The sequence below is a fragment of the Trichomycterus rosablanca genome, chromosome 16, assembly GCF_030014385.1.
Source record: "Trichomycterus rosablanca isolate fTriRos1 chromosome 16, fTriRos1.hap1, whole genome shotgun sequence".
NCBI lineage: Eukaryota > Metazoa > Chordata > Actinopteri > Siluriformes > Trichomycteridae > Trichomycterus > Trichomycterus rosablanca.
In genome coordinates, this window is record NC_086003.1 from 17,801,924 (window position 1) to 17,817,568 (window position 15,645).

General features: G+C 41.7%; 1 protein-coding gene across 4 annotated transcripts in view; it reads right to left on the reverse strand.

Moving 5' to 3' along the window:
- The window catches only part of dbn1 (drebrin 1), a 119,073-nt gene that overhangs the window by 32,023 nt on the left and 71,405 nt on the right, over nucleotides 1-15,645 (reverse strand). For 3 of the 4 annotated variants that reach the window (XM_063011312.1, XM_063011314.1, XM_063011315.1), the window contains 3 exons: nucleotides 11,934-11,989; nucleotides 7,223-7,335; nucleotides 4,449-4,538 (listed from right to left, as the gene is read on the reverse strand). In XM_063011312.1, coding sequence (XP_062867382.1) covers nucleotides 4,449-4,538; nucleotides 7,223-7,335; nucleotides 11,934-11,989 — 259 coding nt within the window. The remainder of the gene's footprint in view (nucleotides 1-4,448; nucleotides 4,539-7,222; nucleotides 7,336-11,933; nucleotides 11,990-15,645) is intronic. The other variant, XM_063011313.1, reaches the window with a different exon arrangement.

The following is a 15,645-nucleotide window of genomic DNA, read 5'->3' on the forward strand; positions in this document are numbered from 1 at the left end:
CATTAGTTAATCAATTGAATCGTCCCATTATTTAGTCAGTCATCTATGTGAGCCTCTGCCCTTCCATCAGTAATGATGATCGTTCTGGCAATCCAATCTATTCTCCACTCATTCATTCATCCATTCATTCATACATTTGCTATTTATCAATTTATTCGTCCATCTAGTCAGTCAATCAGCCATCAGCCAATCTTCCTGAACATTCATCTATCCATCCAATTAGCAAACAGGACACCAACCCATTCATCCACCAACCTATTCATCCAACCCCTAAAAAATCCATCCGGTAAAATACGCTAGCACACCAGAGTTGGGATTTCGAATACATCGTATCGAATCTCAGCTCTGCCCTCCGACTGGGCTGGGCGACCATATAAACAACGTTTGGCTGTTGTACATACAGGGTAGGAAGCCGAATAGGGACCTCATAACTGATGCAGTTACGACCTCTGCTGGCTAATTAATGGCATCTGCACAAAGTAGAGGAATAATGCTGATCAGGGTGTGGGTCTTCGTGCACAGGACTGATCCGCATATGAACTCGCCTCGTGCAGGTGAAAAGATGCTACTGCTTACGTGTCGGAGGGGACGTGTGTCAGTTTGCTCTCCCTAATCGGGACGGGGGTCAGCACCAGTAGAGAGGAAGCATAACGCAATTGGGTAAAAATTGGACGCACAAAAAAAAAATCGGTCACAAGCCAATCAAAATAATATGATTTTCTCCCTTTTTCTCCCAATTTAGCGTGGTCAATTTCTCTTCCGCTGCTGTGGATCCCCAGTTGTGTTCGAGGAGGGTATATTTGCTGCATATATGCCCTCAGACGCGTGTGCAGTCCTAGCGGACCCCTTCTTTACGCCTGTGCTTCTGCACAGACACCTCTATCTGCTAACCAGGGTCCTTGCACAGCGTTTAAAGACCCCACGCGCTTAGTTTGGTCGTTTCTCCTACCCAGCAGACGGTGGTCAATTGTGCCCGCTAGATGGCACCCAGCCGACCAGTAGCAGAGCCAAGACTCAAAACGGGGTGTTAAGAATCTCAGCGCTGGTGTGCTTGCGAAATATCCCGCTGCACCACCTGGGCGCCAATAATATGAAATTTTAACAGGTAGATAAAAACGAAATAAACTTGTACACAAACACCCCCTTGTGGAGGCTTTGCATTACAACTTGTAAACCACAGTTTACCCAGATTGCCATTATTTTTTCTTAAGTATATTTCATTTTGTGTTTGGTATTGATGCATTGTAAAAATCATGGACGAGCCGCTCAGGTGGCACAGCAGTAAAACACATGCTGGAATACCAGAGCTGGGATCTCGAATATATCGTATCGAGTCTCAGCTCTGCCTGCCATGAACAACGATTGGTCTGCTGTTCTTATAGGGGTGGGATATTAAGCCGGATAGGGACTCTCTCATGACTGATGTAATTACAACCTCTGCTGGCTGATTGATGGCGCCTGCATAGAGACGAGGAAAGAGTGCGCTGATCAGGGTGTGTCTCTCCGTACACAGTGCTGATCCACATATGCACTCATCAAAGTGTAGGTGACGATGCATACGGCTGCTGCCCACGTGTCGGAGGGGGCGTGGGTTAGCTTCATTCTCCTCAATCAGAGCGGGGATCGGCATTGGTGGAGAGGAACCATGACGCAAAAGTCAGGAGAAAAAGGGAGAAAATGCATGAAAAAAATATTTTTTTAAATCGTGGACAAAATGTAGGTTGCGTGAAAAAAGTAAAACAAACTGTATTAATCCCTATCTCCTGTCTTCTATCTTTGTTCTGCTGATCCTCCCCCTTCATGTCTACCACCCTGGTTAAAGACACTAGTCTATAAAAGGCAGCACCAGTCATTCAGCTCTCTACAACCAGCACACACCTCCGTATAATAACCCTGAAGAGAGTCGGTTAGTCATCCACAGACATTCTGCACCACTTACTACCAGCTGTTTAATACTGTAGTCTCCCCCTCACACACACATACTTTGTTTTCCACCCACGGACTCTGTGCATTTACTCAGCTGAACAAGGACAGCTCAAAGTGTAATAGATGGCTGAGAAATAATGGAATCAAGAAGGCCAACTGTGCAAAGTGCTACAAAGGCAAAAAGAAGCTGTTATGTAATAGGCTGCAATTCCAACGGCTGAGCATAAAAACACCGTTTGAAAAAGGTTAAATGACAAACAAATTCACAAAAAGGTACATTAATTGAAATTAAAAGATTACATCATACAGGTACTTGCATAAGAAACATAACATTAAGGCATGTGTTTGATGAGGAGTTAATCACTAAAATCACAGACACATCAAATACACAATGTCACTAAGTCAATGCAATTGTATTTTTTTGCATAGTCCTTACATTTCATTAAGTAATTAAATGGCCAAAAGTCCGAAGTTCTGCATGAAGCCTTGACCTTTAATTAATAATAATAATAATAATAATAATAATAATAAATTACACTTATATAGCGCCTTTCACAAAACCCAAGGTCACTTTACATACAAAAATAACAAAATAACAATCACACCAAACTAGCAGGGGAGGAAGGGGAAAAGTGCAGAGAAAAGAGATGGGTTTTTAGTAAAGTTTAAAATGTAGATAGAGAAGTAGTAGAGCGTAGCGATGATGGAAGAGAATTCCAAAGCGAAGGGGCAGCAACACTAAAATATCGGCCACCCATGGTGCTAATTTACTCCCGATTGTGAATACGCTTGTGTTTGCACAACTCCCGATCTGATCAAGGAGAGCCGGATCACCACATTCCCATTTTAAGACATGTCCAATCTGCGGCTGCTTCTTATCACCTGCCAGTGTTGGGTTCCCACATAGAGCTGTATCCCGTATGACCCCCCCTCAACCCACCACTTGCACAGATCGCATATTGCAACACTGGCAAGAGACCCCATCCGACCTTCCCTTCCTAAAACACGGTCAATTGTGTTTGTGTGGACGCCCAACCAAGCCAAGCCAATTAAATATGTATACTTTCATTCCCAAGATAATCCTTCTAAAACATTGCTAAAATAAGTTAGGAAAAGGCCAGTATGCGACAAGAAACAATGGGTCTGTCTGAAAACCTAGTGAGCTCTGTACATAGACGACATTGTACATCAATCTACACCAATCAGGCATAACATTATGACCTAATTATGGCTAATATTGTGTTGGTCCCCCTTTTGCTGCCAAAACAGCCCTGACCCGTCAAGGCATGGAGTCTGACACCTTTCTATCAGAACCAGCATTAACTTCTTCAGCAATTTGAGCTACAGTAGCTCGTCTGTTGGATTGGACCACACGGGCCAGCCTTCGCTCCCCACGTGCATCAGTGAGCCTTGGTCGCTGATTTGTCACTGTTCCTTCCTTGGAACACTATTGATGATACCCCAGATACTGACCACTGCAGTTTTGGAGATGCTCTGACCCAGTCTTCTAGCCACCACAATTTGGCCCTTGTCAAACTCGTTCAAATCCTTACACTCGCCCATTTTTCCTGCTTCTAACATCAACTCTGAGGATAAAATGTTCACTTGCTGCCTAATATATCCCTCCCACTAACAGGTGCCGTGATGAAGAGATAATCAGTGTTATTCACTTAACCTCTCAGTGGTCATAATGTTATGCCTGGTCGGTGTATAATTGCACCATGGAAAAAGGCTGTATAAATTCTTAGATGCCTTAAAATGCTGCTTAGTAAGGTACCTTATTATAAAGCGATAATCTGACTGAATGACAGCGGAGCATCCAATGCTTCCCTAGCGGTGAAGGCAATTCCAGCATTCAGTGCGGCACAACTTCTCTCACAAAGTGAGTGGTGCACATGTGTCATTTATTTGCAAAAACCACCTCACTCGTTTGGATGGCCTGAGGTTAACAGTGTTAGCTTAGTAAGCAAAACTGTGGTGACGTAATCACTGTCTAACTAGTGTGTCTGAATAACCTGCCTTATAAGTTCAAGGTCTTATTATAATTCTATCTACTTAGTACTTAGGCAGCTGCCTAGGTAGGAAGTAGGCAACAAGGTAGCTCACTAGGTTTTCAGACAGACCCAGTGTATGACTGTAAAACTAAACAAGCAAATAAATGATGGGACGTAAGAACGGCAAACATGCTCCTGCCAATTTTTTGGCATGTGTTCCAAAATATCAACTAAGGAATAGGTCTAGCATATTTGTTCCTATACTAGAATGATTAATTACTAAAGGTGTTATTGAACTTTAAGTGTAAACCAATTGTACTGACAGAAATGTGTAATGTGTTTATTATTGCCCTGTAGAATGTGGCTTAAATACAGCAAACACAAAGTCACAGTAAAACATTACATCTAATGTAAATGTCCTTTAATATCCAATTCCAAAGTCTGATTATATAGATCATGTAGTGTATGATACATTGTACATGAACAGCATATTACCTTCAGTAAAGATAGAAACAGAGGTCACTTTACCTTGGTGAGACCCACCTGGAAAAACTCCGCGATGGTGGCTACATGGCTGGCACAGACACACTTCCTGGCATCAGGCACATCCTCCCCAACCTGAACACACCATCAGTAGTGTCATTAGAAACACAGAAAGCACACAGGAACAGGAATAAAACTAATAGGTATTCGCAAGCCTGGTGCTAAAACTTGTCTATCCATGGATTTAACTATCCATGTAATTCAAATAAAATGATTTAAATTTGTAAACAAAAATCATTAGGTTTGCATTAGTAACATAAGGCAGGAGTCGCATCCTGAAGGAGCGAATTCTTCAATTCCAGGCATTGTAAGGGCGCATTCACATGAGAAGCATTTTGCGCTTTGCTCACCGTTAGCCTTAGGGCTGGGTATTGCCACTAATTTCCTGGATCGATTCGATTCCGATTCACAAGGTCCCGATTCGATCTTCGATCTTCGATTTTCGATTCGATTTTCGATTCAATTTCGATTCAACACATTTAGGCATATTTGAGTTACATTAACAGGTTTTGTTTAAATATGTACAGATGTTCACAGAACAAATGTGATAACTGTACAAAGAACATTTATTATTAAAAATATTTGTTTTTACATAAATAATTAATCCAAAACAAAAAACAGTAACATTAATTTTTTTATTATTATTATTTTATATGTCTGACACGCTACAACAGTGTACATGTAATGTAAACATACACCTGGCTGTTGCACAGCTTATGCCAAGTTCACACTACACGACTTTCTGATTTGCCGGTCCGGGTCGCTGTACAGTTCACACTGCACGACTAATCGGTGATAGGGGGTTTCACACTACACCATCTATCACCAGGAAGAATCTCAGATGAGTCTGTCTGCTCTCCCAAACTACTGTAACCGAGTGTCTTAGTAATGCACTGGATTAATAAAGGAACAAATACACGGCACATAACAGATCGTCGGGAGCATAAAACTTTATTCACCTTCTCTGTTATGGTACAGAACAGACGCGCGCTAGAGTCAGCACGTTAGCCGAACATGGAGCTTCTGCCATGCTGAACTGATGTGCAGGTCAGATCTCGTTGCACGAAAAAACAGCGGCTGGTCACGCGAGATTAAAAGAGGTAACAGATCTCCGTGCACACCGTAAAAAGGGGCGTATTTAAAAGATCGATCTCGCGTTTATATGAATCGATATCGGATCATTCAAATAAAGATCGATTCAAATCGAAAAATCGATTTTATAAACCCACCCCTAGTTAGCCTCTGTGCAAACTTCCACTTTGTTCAGCACTTGGATTGAGTGGTGTGGTAAAACGTCATCAAAGTGCGAATATGAGACGAATATACATTTGTGTGGAATAACCGTCAAATCCACTCTGAATGCATCCACATGTATCTGTATTTAGCTGGATTTTCCTCCTGTATCACTTTTAAACTTGTATTATAGCTCAAGGTGCTGAGAAATTGTGAGAATCAGCTTTTCCGAGAGATTCTAAACCGCTTATCGTTAAAAGAAAAACGATAACATGGTTTAATTTATCAAAAGAACAACACAGGAACACTTAACTTGTCTTAATTATTACTGCTCATAAGTTCTCTCCACTAATGAAATTCCTTGCTCGTTGTTTTAATACAATAAGTCACGTTAAGCTTTGTTAACGTTAAGCGTTGTTTGAACGGTCTGAGACGCTTTTACTGCATCATATCAAACAGTTCGTCTCATTGGAGGTGCTTTGAAAAGGTCAGTCCCTCCGACTCACTCCATAGGAAACAACAGCACAGCCAGCGCAAAAATGGTTTTTCCGCTTCTCATGTGAATGCGCCCTAAATGTTGGCTGGAGAGTTGACTCTGAAGCTTTAGTCCAGCAGTTTCCAACCTTTTTTGCAGCACGGACCGGTTTCATATAAGATATAATTTCATAATATAATAAAATCAGTGTGAATCCTAAGCTTTTTCGATGCAACAAAACACTGCTCCCACCTAGTGGTGATTGGAGACAATGACACCCGAAGAATATTGGAAATGTAATTGCTCTTGTAACGATCTGTAATTACTTATTCTTTATGTGCGGTGGTTTGGGATCACTGCTTTGGTTGAAACAATTGAGTCAGCTCAAATTCATGAATCATAAAAAGGGTTGATTCTTTTATTTATTCATCTTGGTGAGTGCAGTCGGTCAGACGCAAAACACTGGACACAATTAGGAATGCAATATATAGCAGTGCCACACACACCTACCTAGACCTAGGGGCAATTTAGAGTGAGCAGTCCACTCTCTATTAGGAAATAAGAGTACCCAGAAAAAAGCCTTTGAGTAAACAGGGAATACATGTAAACATTGCGATCAGGGCTGAGGATTAAACGCAAGCCCTCGGGACACGTTGCTGTGTGGCACTAGATTTTCAACTAACCCTCACGGTGGCTAACCTCACAAATATTTTTTGACTTAATGGGCACTCCAACAGAACTCCTAGCAGCAAAGTGGGGTCCAGTTCGATATCACTGCCTATGGATTTGGAATGGCATCTCAACACAGTCTACTTTTGGCAGTATTTACCTAAAATACTTTAAGTTGTGTATTTTTGTCTTTAACAAACCAGCAGTGCACCCATTTAAAATCCCATTATCCAATGCAGTATGTGGCAAGCATAAAAAAGTCATTTAATGACATTTAATAGATGGAAAAATACAGTAGCTAAGCTCTCTGCTCTTGCTTACGGCTTGGAAAATGCACCGCCATAAAAAAATACGGCCACCAGCTGCCAACAGCCTGACTTACCCAGTTGATGAGGATGTAGCGAGGCAGGGCAGCAGTCGGCTCCTTCAGGCTGCAGAAGCCATACATGATGCGACTGTTATCGAAGCTGACCATGATCTCTGCCAGGCCACCATCTGTCAAACAACAGCAGGGCAGCAAGTCATAAGAAGGTCACTGTGATTTTATGGTACAATTTTACGTAACCGGAAAATGCCCATTTTAAAATGAATTACTGGGAATTTAATGATTCCAAGATATAAAGTGGATTCAGACTGGATTTGATTCTAAATTAATATACACTGATCAACCATAACATTAAAACCACCTCCTTGTTTCTACACTCACTGTCCATTTTATCAGCTCCACTTACCATATAGAAGCACTTTGTAGTTCTACAATTACTGACTGTAGTCCATCTGTTTCTCTGCATGCTTTGTTAGCCCCCTTTCATGCTGTTTTTCAATGGTCAGGACCCCCACAGGTATTATTTGGGTGACACTGACATGGTGGTGGTGTGCTGATATGAGTGGATCAGACACATCAATGCTGCTGGAGTTTTTAAACACCTCACTGTCACTGCTGGACTGAGAATAGTCCACCTACCAAATATATCCAGCCAACACCGCCCCGTGGGCAGCGCTCTGTGACCACTGATGAAGGTCTAGAAGATGACCAACTAAAACAGCAGCAATAGATGAGCGATCGTCTCTGACTTTACATCCACAAGGTGAACCAACTAGGTAGGAGGGTCTAATAGAGTGGACACAGTATTTAAAAACTCCAGCAGCGCTGCTGTGTAGGATCCACTCATACCAGCACAACACACACTAACACACCACCACCATGTCAGTGTCACTGCAGTGCTGAGAATCATCCACCATCCAAATAATACCTGCTCTGTAGTGGTTCTGTGGGGGTCCTGATCATTGAAGAACAGCATGAAAGGGGGCTAACAAAGCATGCAGAGTAACAGATGGACTAAAGTCAGTAATTGTAGAACTACAAAGTGCTTTTATGTGGTAAGTGGAGCTGATAAAATGGACAGTGAGTGTAGAAACAGGGAGGTGGTTTTAATGTTTAAAGTGTAGTTACCATTTTTACTAATCAATCTACACCGTTTTTAGAGTTTTACAAAAGTATTCAGACCCTTTATTACTTTCTAGAAGCCCTGTTGGCAGTGGCACTAAAAAGGAGTTGGGGTCTTCGACATTGAGTAAGGACGCTGGTTGGTAGCCTAAGGCGCCTGCACAGAGAGTGGAGGAATGCATAGGTTAGCGTGTGACTCTACGTGTGCTAGACTGGCCTCACACATAAAGTATGGGCAAATAAGAAGGGATCAATAGACTGTCAGGCAAATATACCCTAGGTTCCCAGCAGAGAAAGACTAATTGGCTATGCTAAACTGTGAGAAAGAGGCAGTAATGCATTAATAAATGCATTAATAAAATAGCACAAATAAAATATTATTTATTGTAATATAATTTGATTTAAAATAATTTTATTATTTCATTTATTTTAGCCCTGAAATGGATTGGCGTCCTGTCCAAGGTCAACTTGAAACAATTAAAATGAGCATATGATTTCTACCAAGCTACTTTATACTGTAGCTATAGTAACCTACACATTTTTATAAATACAAACTGTTGAATTAGGAGGCAAAGCCCGGCACCTGCAAGAATGTAAAGAATCCAAGTGCAAATGCTACAACCAAGGTAAAACAATACTGTGGGTAAAAAGACACTAACAAAAGGGGGATAATCACAACTGAATAATGTGGCCAAAATAATGGAAACAAGTAATAAACTCACACATCAATCATCTGTGCCTCCATGCCCCCTTTGTCGACCAAAATGGCAACACAGAAGGACACAAAGTCACATGGTCTGTTTATTAGGTTGTGTGAGAAAAACACAGATGCTTATTTGGTGCAATGCAGTAACTGTATATCATCATACCTGCATCTGTTGTATTATTAGTGAGAGCAAAGGAAAAACAACGCTTCTCGGCATACAGATTGTAACACTGCCTCCAGAGGCTTGTACTGTGCTTTCCTCCAAACCCAGTGACCAATGCTCTAAAACAGGGTAAATCTGGACTCATCAGACCACATAACACACGTCTAATGAGTCCAATCTTTATGCTTCCTATAACATTTAGGCATTTTTTAGTTTGTTGTGTATTGTGCATGTGAAAATCTTAAGATGTCTTGTAAAGCCCAAGTCTCAGAAGTACACGAGGCCACATTACAAGTTTAATAATATGTATATTTCTTAATCCAGTCATTTTTCTTCATTCATTCATTCTTTTGAATCCCTGTTTAGTTTGGTTTCTAGGGAAATGAGTTACTGACAATGTGTTATAATTTAAGACTAGGTTTAATGGACATCAGCAACACTGGAAATAAGTGCACCAAGCTAGAAGTAAGCACTAAGCTAATTTGTGGAGCAGACTGCTGGTCGGTGACTCATTTCCAGTCGGTTGAAACGAAAGCTTAAGAGCTGAATCTGAGAAAGACAGGCAGATCCAGGCTTCAGGCAGAAGGTACGGAGATACACATGTATTGTACATGTATTTAAATACAGCTTATTTTTACCCAAGTATTTAGACTCAAAGTAAGCTCGACCAGATGGTTGAGCAGACCAGTAAAGGGTTAACTCTCAATCGTTTGAATTGTACTTGGTCGCTTTTGGCGGGATAGCGGTTAAGGTACTGGACAAGTACTCTAGCTGCTGTTGGGCCCTTGAGCAAAGCCCTTAACCCTCAATTGCTTAGACTGTACACTGTCACAGTACTGTAAGTTGCTTTGGATAAAGGCGTCTGCTAAATGCCAAAAATGTAAATATATAAAAGCGTCCGCTAAATACTGCAAATGTAAACTTTAAATGCAAAATAACTCAGACCTGCTAAAACATGGACTTCACAAGACATCTGAAGTGCACAATCAATGCAACAAGAACTCAGATTCTCAGATGACCCCGATGAGTCCAGATTTACCCTATTCCAGAGCATTGGGCACATTAGTGACACACCCATCATTTACAGGCAGTTGTAGCCTAGCAGTTAAGGTACTGGACTAGAAATCAAAAGGTTGCTGGTTCAAGCCCCATCACTGCCAGGTTGTCACTGTTGGGGCCTTGAGCAAGGCTCTTAACCCTCAATTGCTTAGACAGTATACTTTCACAGTACTGTAAATTGCTTTGGATAAAAGCGTGACTTCACAAGACATCTGAAGAGTTCCACATGAGGGTTTACATTTTCTAGGGAGCACAAACTTTGGGCTCTGGTGCAATGGAGTAAAGTTCATGTGTCATGTGGTCCAGATTTACCCTGTTCCAGAACACTGGGCACATTAGGGTAAAAAAGAAAGCGCATAAAGTGATGCACTTATCATTTATAGGCAATTGCTGTCTAGTGGTTAAGGTACTGGACTAGAAATCCATTGGTCGCTGGTTCAAGCCCAATCACTGCCAGGCTGTCACTGTTGGGCCCTTGAGCAAGACCCTTAACCCTCAATTGATTAGACTATATACTGTCACAGTCTGTATGTCGCATTGGAGATTTCCACATTAGGGTTTACATTTTCTAGGGAGCACAAACTCTGGACTGTGTCATGTGGTCCAGATTTACCCTATTCCAGAGCACTGGGAACATTAGGGTAAGAAGAAAAGAGCATGAAGTGATGCACCCACGCACATCATTTATAGGCAGTTTTAGCCTATCGGTTAAGGTACTGGCCTAGAAATCAAAAGGTCGCTTTGGACACTTTGGACTCTGGGGCAATGGAGTAAAGTTAATGTGTCATGTGGTCCAGATTTACCCTATTGGGTATATTAGGGTAGAAAGGAACCTTCGCATGAATGACGCACCCATCACTTATAGGCAGTTGTAGCCTAGCGGTTAAGGTACTGAACTAGAAATCAAAAGGTCGCTGGTTCAAGCCTGTCAATGTTGGGTCCTTGTCAATGTTGGGTCCCTTTACCGTCAATTTCTTAGACAATATGCTGTCACAGTACTGTAAGTCGCTATGGATAAAAGTGTCCGCTAAATGCTGAAAATGTAAATTTACAGTACCCACTGTACAAGCCTCTGTGTGCCAAAGTGGAGACCGCAGCAGCCTTTATTTTTCCTTAGCTCTCACTAATAATTATAACTGATAATAATCAGATGCAGGTAGGCTGATATATAATTACTCTGCATTGCACCAAATAAGCATCTGCGTTTTTCTCACACAACACAATGAGCAGACCGGACCCCAGTTGTGGTGCAATGTCACTTAAACAGGCTTCCTTGCCAGCAACAATACGACCGTTCTGAATCGTGGTCTGCAATCTCTGATCTGCATCATTTCGCCCTGTTCCAAGTTTCTACTGTTATGAAATTATAGGTTCAGTGATCATGTACTGAGAGGAGAAAGCGAAGAGCCTCTGATCAGTTCGATCTGATGAACTGTTTTACAGATAATGAAGTAGAACTGGCAATGAATATGGCAGTTAAAACATGATTCACACAGTAAACTACACCTCCTTTTGTTATTAACAGACACAGACAATAAGCACAGAATGAGACAATCCCCCCCTCACTTTGCCAAACAGATTCATAATGTCAGCGACGATTACAATTACATTAATTGGAACGTGGCAAAATGAGTGCAATCAGTCACAGTGACAGAGTTATTGCTGCTGGATCGGTGGCAGAGCTACATTAGAGGAAATTACAACAGAGTATGACCAACCTCCTGATGATGCCAGAATCAGATCATTACTTTCATCTTCGTATGTGTACAAAGCCCTGCAGAGCACAAATAGAGACAAACAACGTGGTTAGATCAGATTATACAATGAATAAAGCTAACATATACATAGTAAATACATATACCTGGTAAATATTACATTTTTAAGTATTATAAATAGAATATAATGCCTTTATTTGTCATATATACATATACAGGTGTATAGTACAACAAATCCCAGCTTGTTTGAATGCTAGGGTCAGAGCGCAGGGTCAGTCATTGTACGGCGCCCCTGCAGCCGAAAGGAACAGTGGCAGCATGGCAGGCCTGGTATTCGAACACTTAACCTTTCAATTCATAGCCCAAAGCTCTCCCCACTAGGCTACCACTGTCCCATAAAATATGATCAATTGAATCTGACCATGAGCTTGCTGGACACCCCTGGAGCTGGAAGTGTTTAGGGCCTTGGTCAAGGGCCCAACAGTGGCAGCATGGCAGAGCAGGGATTTGAAAACTTAACCTTCGATTAAGCAACTGATAGCCCAAAGCTCTACCCACTAGGCTACTGTCCCATACGATATGATCAACTGTATGTAAACATCCGACCGTGAGCTTGTTGGACACCTCATTCCAAAAGCATGGGCAAAAATATGAAGTCATTGGTCCGGCAGCTGCATGGACATAATTGGGCAATGTTTGAGGTTGGGGGGTGGCTGAAACAGTCTAGGCATTGGGAGGCATACTAGTCAGTGGATTCTTAGTGCTGGTCCCAAGCCCTGAAAGACATGGGGATGCATCATTAAGGGCATACAGTGCAGCTTCAGAGATGGCACTTGGGTGGCACAGGGGTAAAGTAAGCTTGCCCACTACTACTAAGATCTGCGGATCCAGGGTTCAAATCTCAGAGGTGCCATCTGCAGGTAGGGCGTCTGCATGGACATGATTGGCTAATGTCCGAGGGTGGGGGATAACTGAAACAGTCTAGCCATTGGAAGGCGCACTATTCAGTGCACTCTCTGTGCTGGTCCTAAGCCCCAATAGAAGTAGGGTTGGGTAATTAAGGACATCTAGTGTAGCTACAGAGATGGCACTTGGGTGGCACAGGGGTAAAGTAAGCTTGCCCACTACTACTAAGATCTGCGGATCCAGGGTTCAAATCTCAGCTGTGCCATCAGCAGGTCAGGTGTTTGCATGAACATGATTGGCTGTTGTCTGAGGGTGGGGGATGGCTGAAACAGTCTAGCCATTGGAAGGCGCACTAGTCAGTGAATTCTCAGTGCTGGTCCCAAGCCCTGATAGAAGTAAGGTTGCATCATTAAGGGCATTTGACATAGCTACAGAGATAGTACTTGGGTGGAACAGGGGTAAGTAAGCTCGCCCACTACTACTAAGATCTGAGGATCCACAGTTTGGCTAATGTCCAAGGGTGGGGGGGATGGCTGAAACAGTCTAGCCATTGGAAGGCGCACTAGTCAGTGGATTCTCAGTGTTGGTCCCAAGCCCTGACAGAAATAAGGTTGCGTCATTAAGGGCATCTGGCATAGCTACAGAGATAACATTCAGGTGGCACAGGACTAAAATAAGCTCGCCCACTACTACTAAGATCTGAGGATCCACGGTTTGGCTAATGTCCGAGGGTGTGGGATGGCTGAAACAGCCTAGCCATTGGGAGGCGCACTAGTCAGTAACCTCTCAGTGCTGGTCCCAAGCCCAAATAGAAGTTGTAGGGCATCTGGTGTCAAAACTGTGCCATGTCTGGTACAGTTTCACCGTGGTGACCCCTGTATACGGGAGCAGCCGAAAGATAAAACTGTAGCTACAGACATGCTCAATAAAACACAGGCTTTACCGGGGGCAAATGCAGCACTCTTCAGGTCAAGGGTGCTGTTAGCTCAGAGGACAAAATGACATTATGGTCTGTAGTGTAGGAGGCAGCAATATAAGAGGACTGCTGTTTTTAGAACATGGATTTTCAGCTCTCTGTGTATGTGTGTGTGTATAGTGCTGAATTATTCTAACATCTGATCAAATACAGTATAGATGCAGATCATTTGCCAAAGCTATGATGTCTTTTGTGGATCTCATTTTCATTTCAGGTTGTGAAAATGGTGTGGGAGTGTGGTGTAATGCTACCGAGCACAACAAATTCAGGAACAGAAGGTCTAAAGCAACAGTATGATGGAGTAACGCATGCAAATGGATCCTCACCTCCTCTGGCTTCCTTCTGATTTACATAAAAGTGAAACTGTTGCTGTTTAATGCAGTTTTATAATAGTAACATTGCTGCAGAGGAAACTGATACATGAATTCTGAATATAATACATGTTGTGATAATAGATAAATAAATTAGGGCCGTCACGCGATATTTTTTTTAAATCTAGATTAATCGTGATTAAAGAACCAAATTAATCGCGATTAATCGCATTTAATCGCAAACCAATAACTAAGCAAAATTTGAACAGTTATGCACATTTTTTATTGCAAGAACATATTTACCAATAAAAACATTCATAAAATTATAATAAAATTATTCAATCTAAATTATTTTTAGAAAGTATAACAAACAAGCAGAAACTGAAAAACGGCTCGTATTTTAATTTTCCGAAATCAAAATTTTTTATCAGTTCAACCGGAAATAAACACACAAGCGCTGACGTGTATATTTGCTTCATATATTCAGTGTAAATCAAGCACAAGTGTTAAAAAAACGGAGCAAAAAGTAATAATAACGTTACGCCGCGTCCCCTGTTCTGACTTTTGTGTCTGCCGTAGTTTTTCCAGCCCTTGTAATTCACACAAGAACTATTTTTCCTTAAAAAAGAGCTATTCTAAGAAAAAGAATGTTGTTTTCTAACATCTCACCTGTCATGTAATGTGAATTACAAATATATTGTCTGGCGCTTTAAGAATGTTAAGTGTACTATAGGGGCATAGGGAGCGAGTGTGTAGGGAAGATATCAGAAATGACACAGTCTCCGGCTGTGCTTATTTTGTTCTGTTGATCAGCGTTCTGCTTCACGCACTTTTAAGGAACGCAAATTACCACAGAGACTCACATTGACATGGCACAAACAGCCCAATAAAAATAGTTTGATTAAAATTTTTAATCTTGATTAAAATTTTAACGCGTTGATCGAGGTTAATTAACGCGATTAATGACAGCCCTAAAATAAATACAACTAATGAATTATACTGCTATGTCTAACCTGAAGATGAAAGGATTGGGTCTATGTGAGTGATGTAACTGCTGGGTGTTTTGCTCATAGCAGGATCATAATCATAAGCAAAGCCAGTGAATGTATAGCTGATGTGAGTCTGTATTTTTCATCCATGTATGTTTAAATAAAAAAAAATGAACAGATACCCAATTGAAGCACGAGCTGGCTCAGTTATTACAAAGTGACACACAATGTTAAGTATAAGAGAACCATGTTAGTGGAGCAAAACCACCAAAGCCATGATGGAGAGAATCTTAGGGTTGGACTATGACTGAGGGCGCATTCACATGAGAAGCGGCAAATCCCTATTTGCGCTGGCTGTGCTGTTGTTTCCCATGGAGTGTGGTGCACTTTTGCCGCACTCTATGTTTACCTGATTAAACTTCGACCCAGTTTGCCGACAATGAGACAAACTGTTTGATATGACGCGGTAAAGCAACTCAGTACAAACAACGCTTAACATGAACAAAACTTAACGTGACTTACTGTACTAAAAC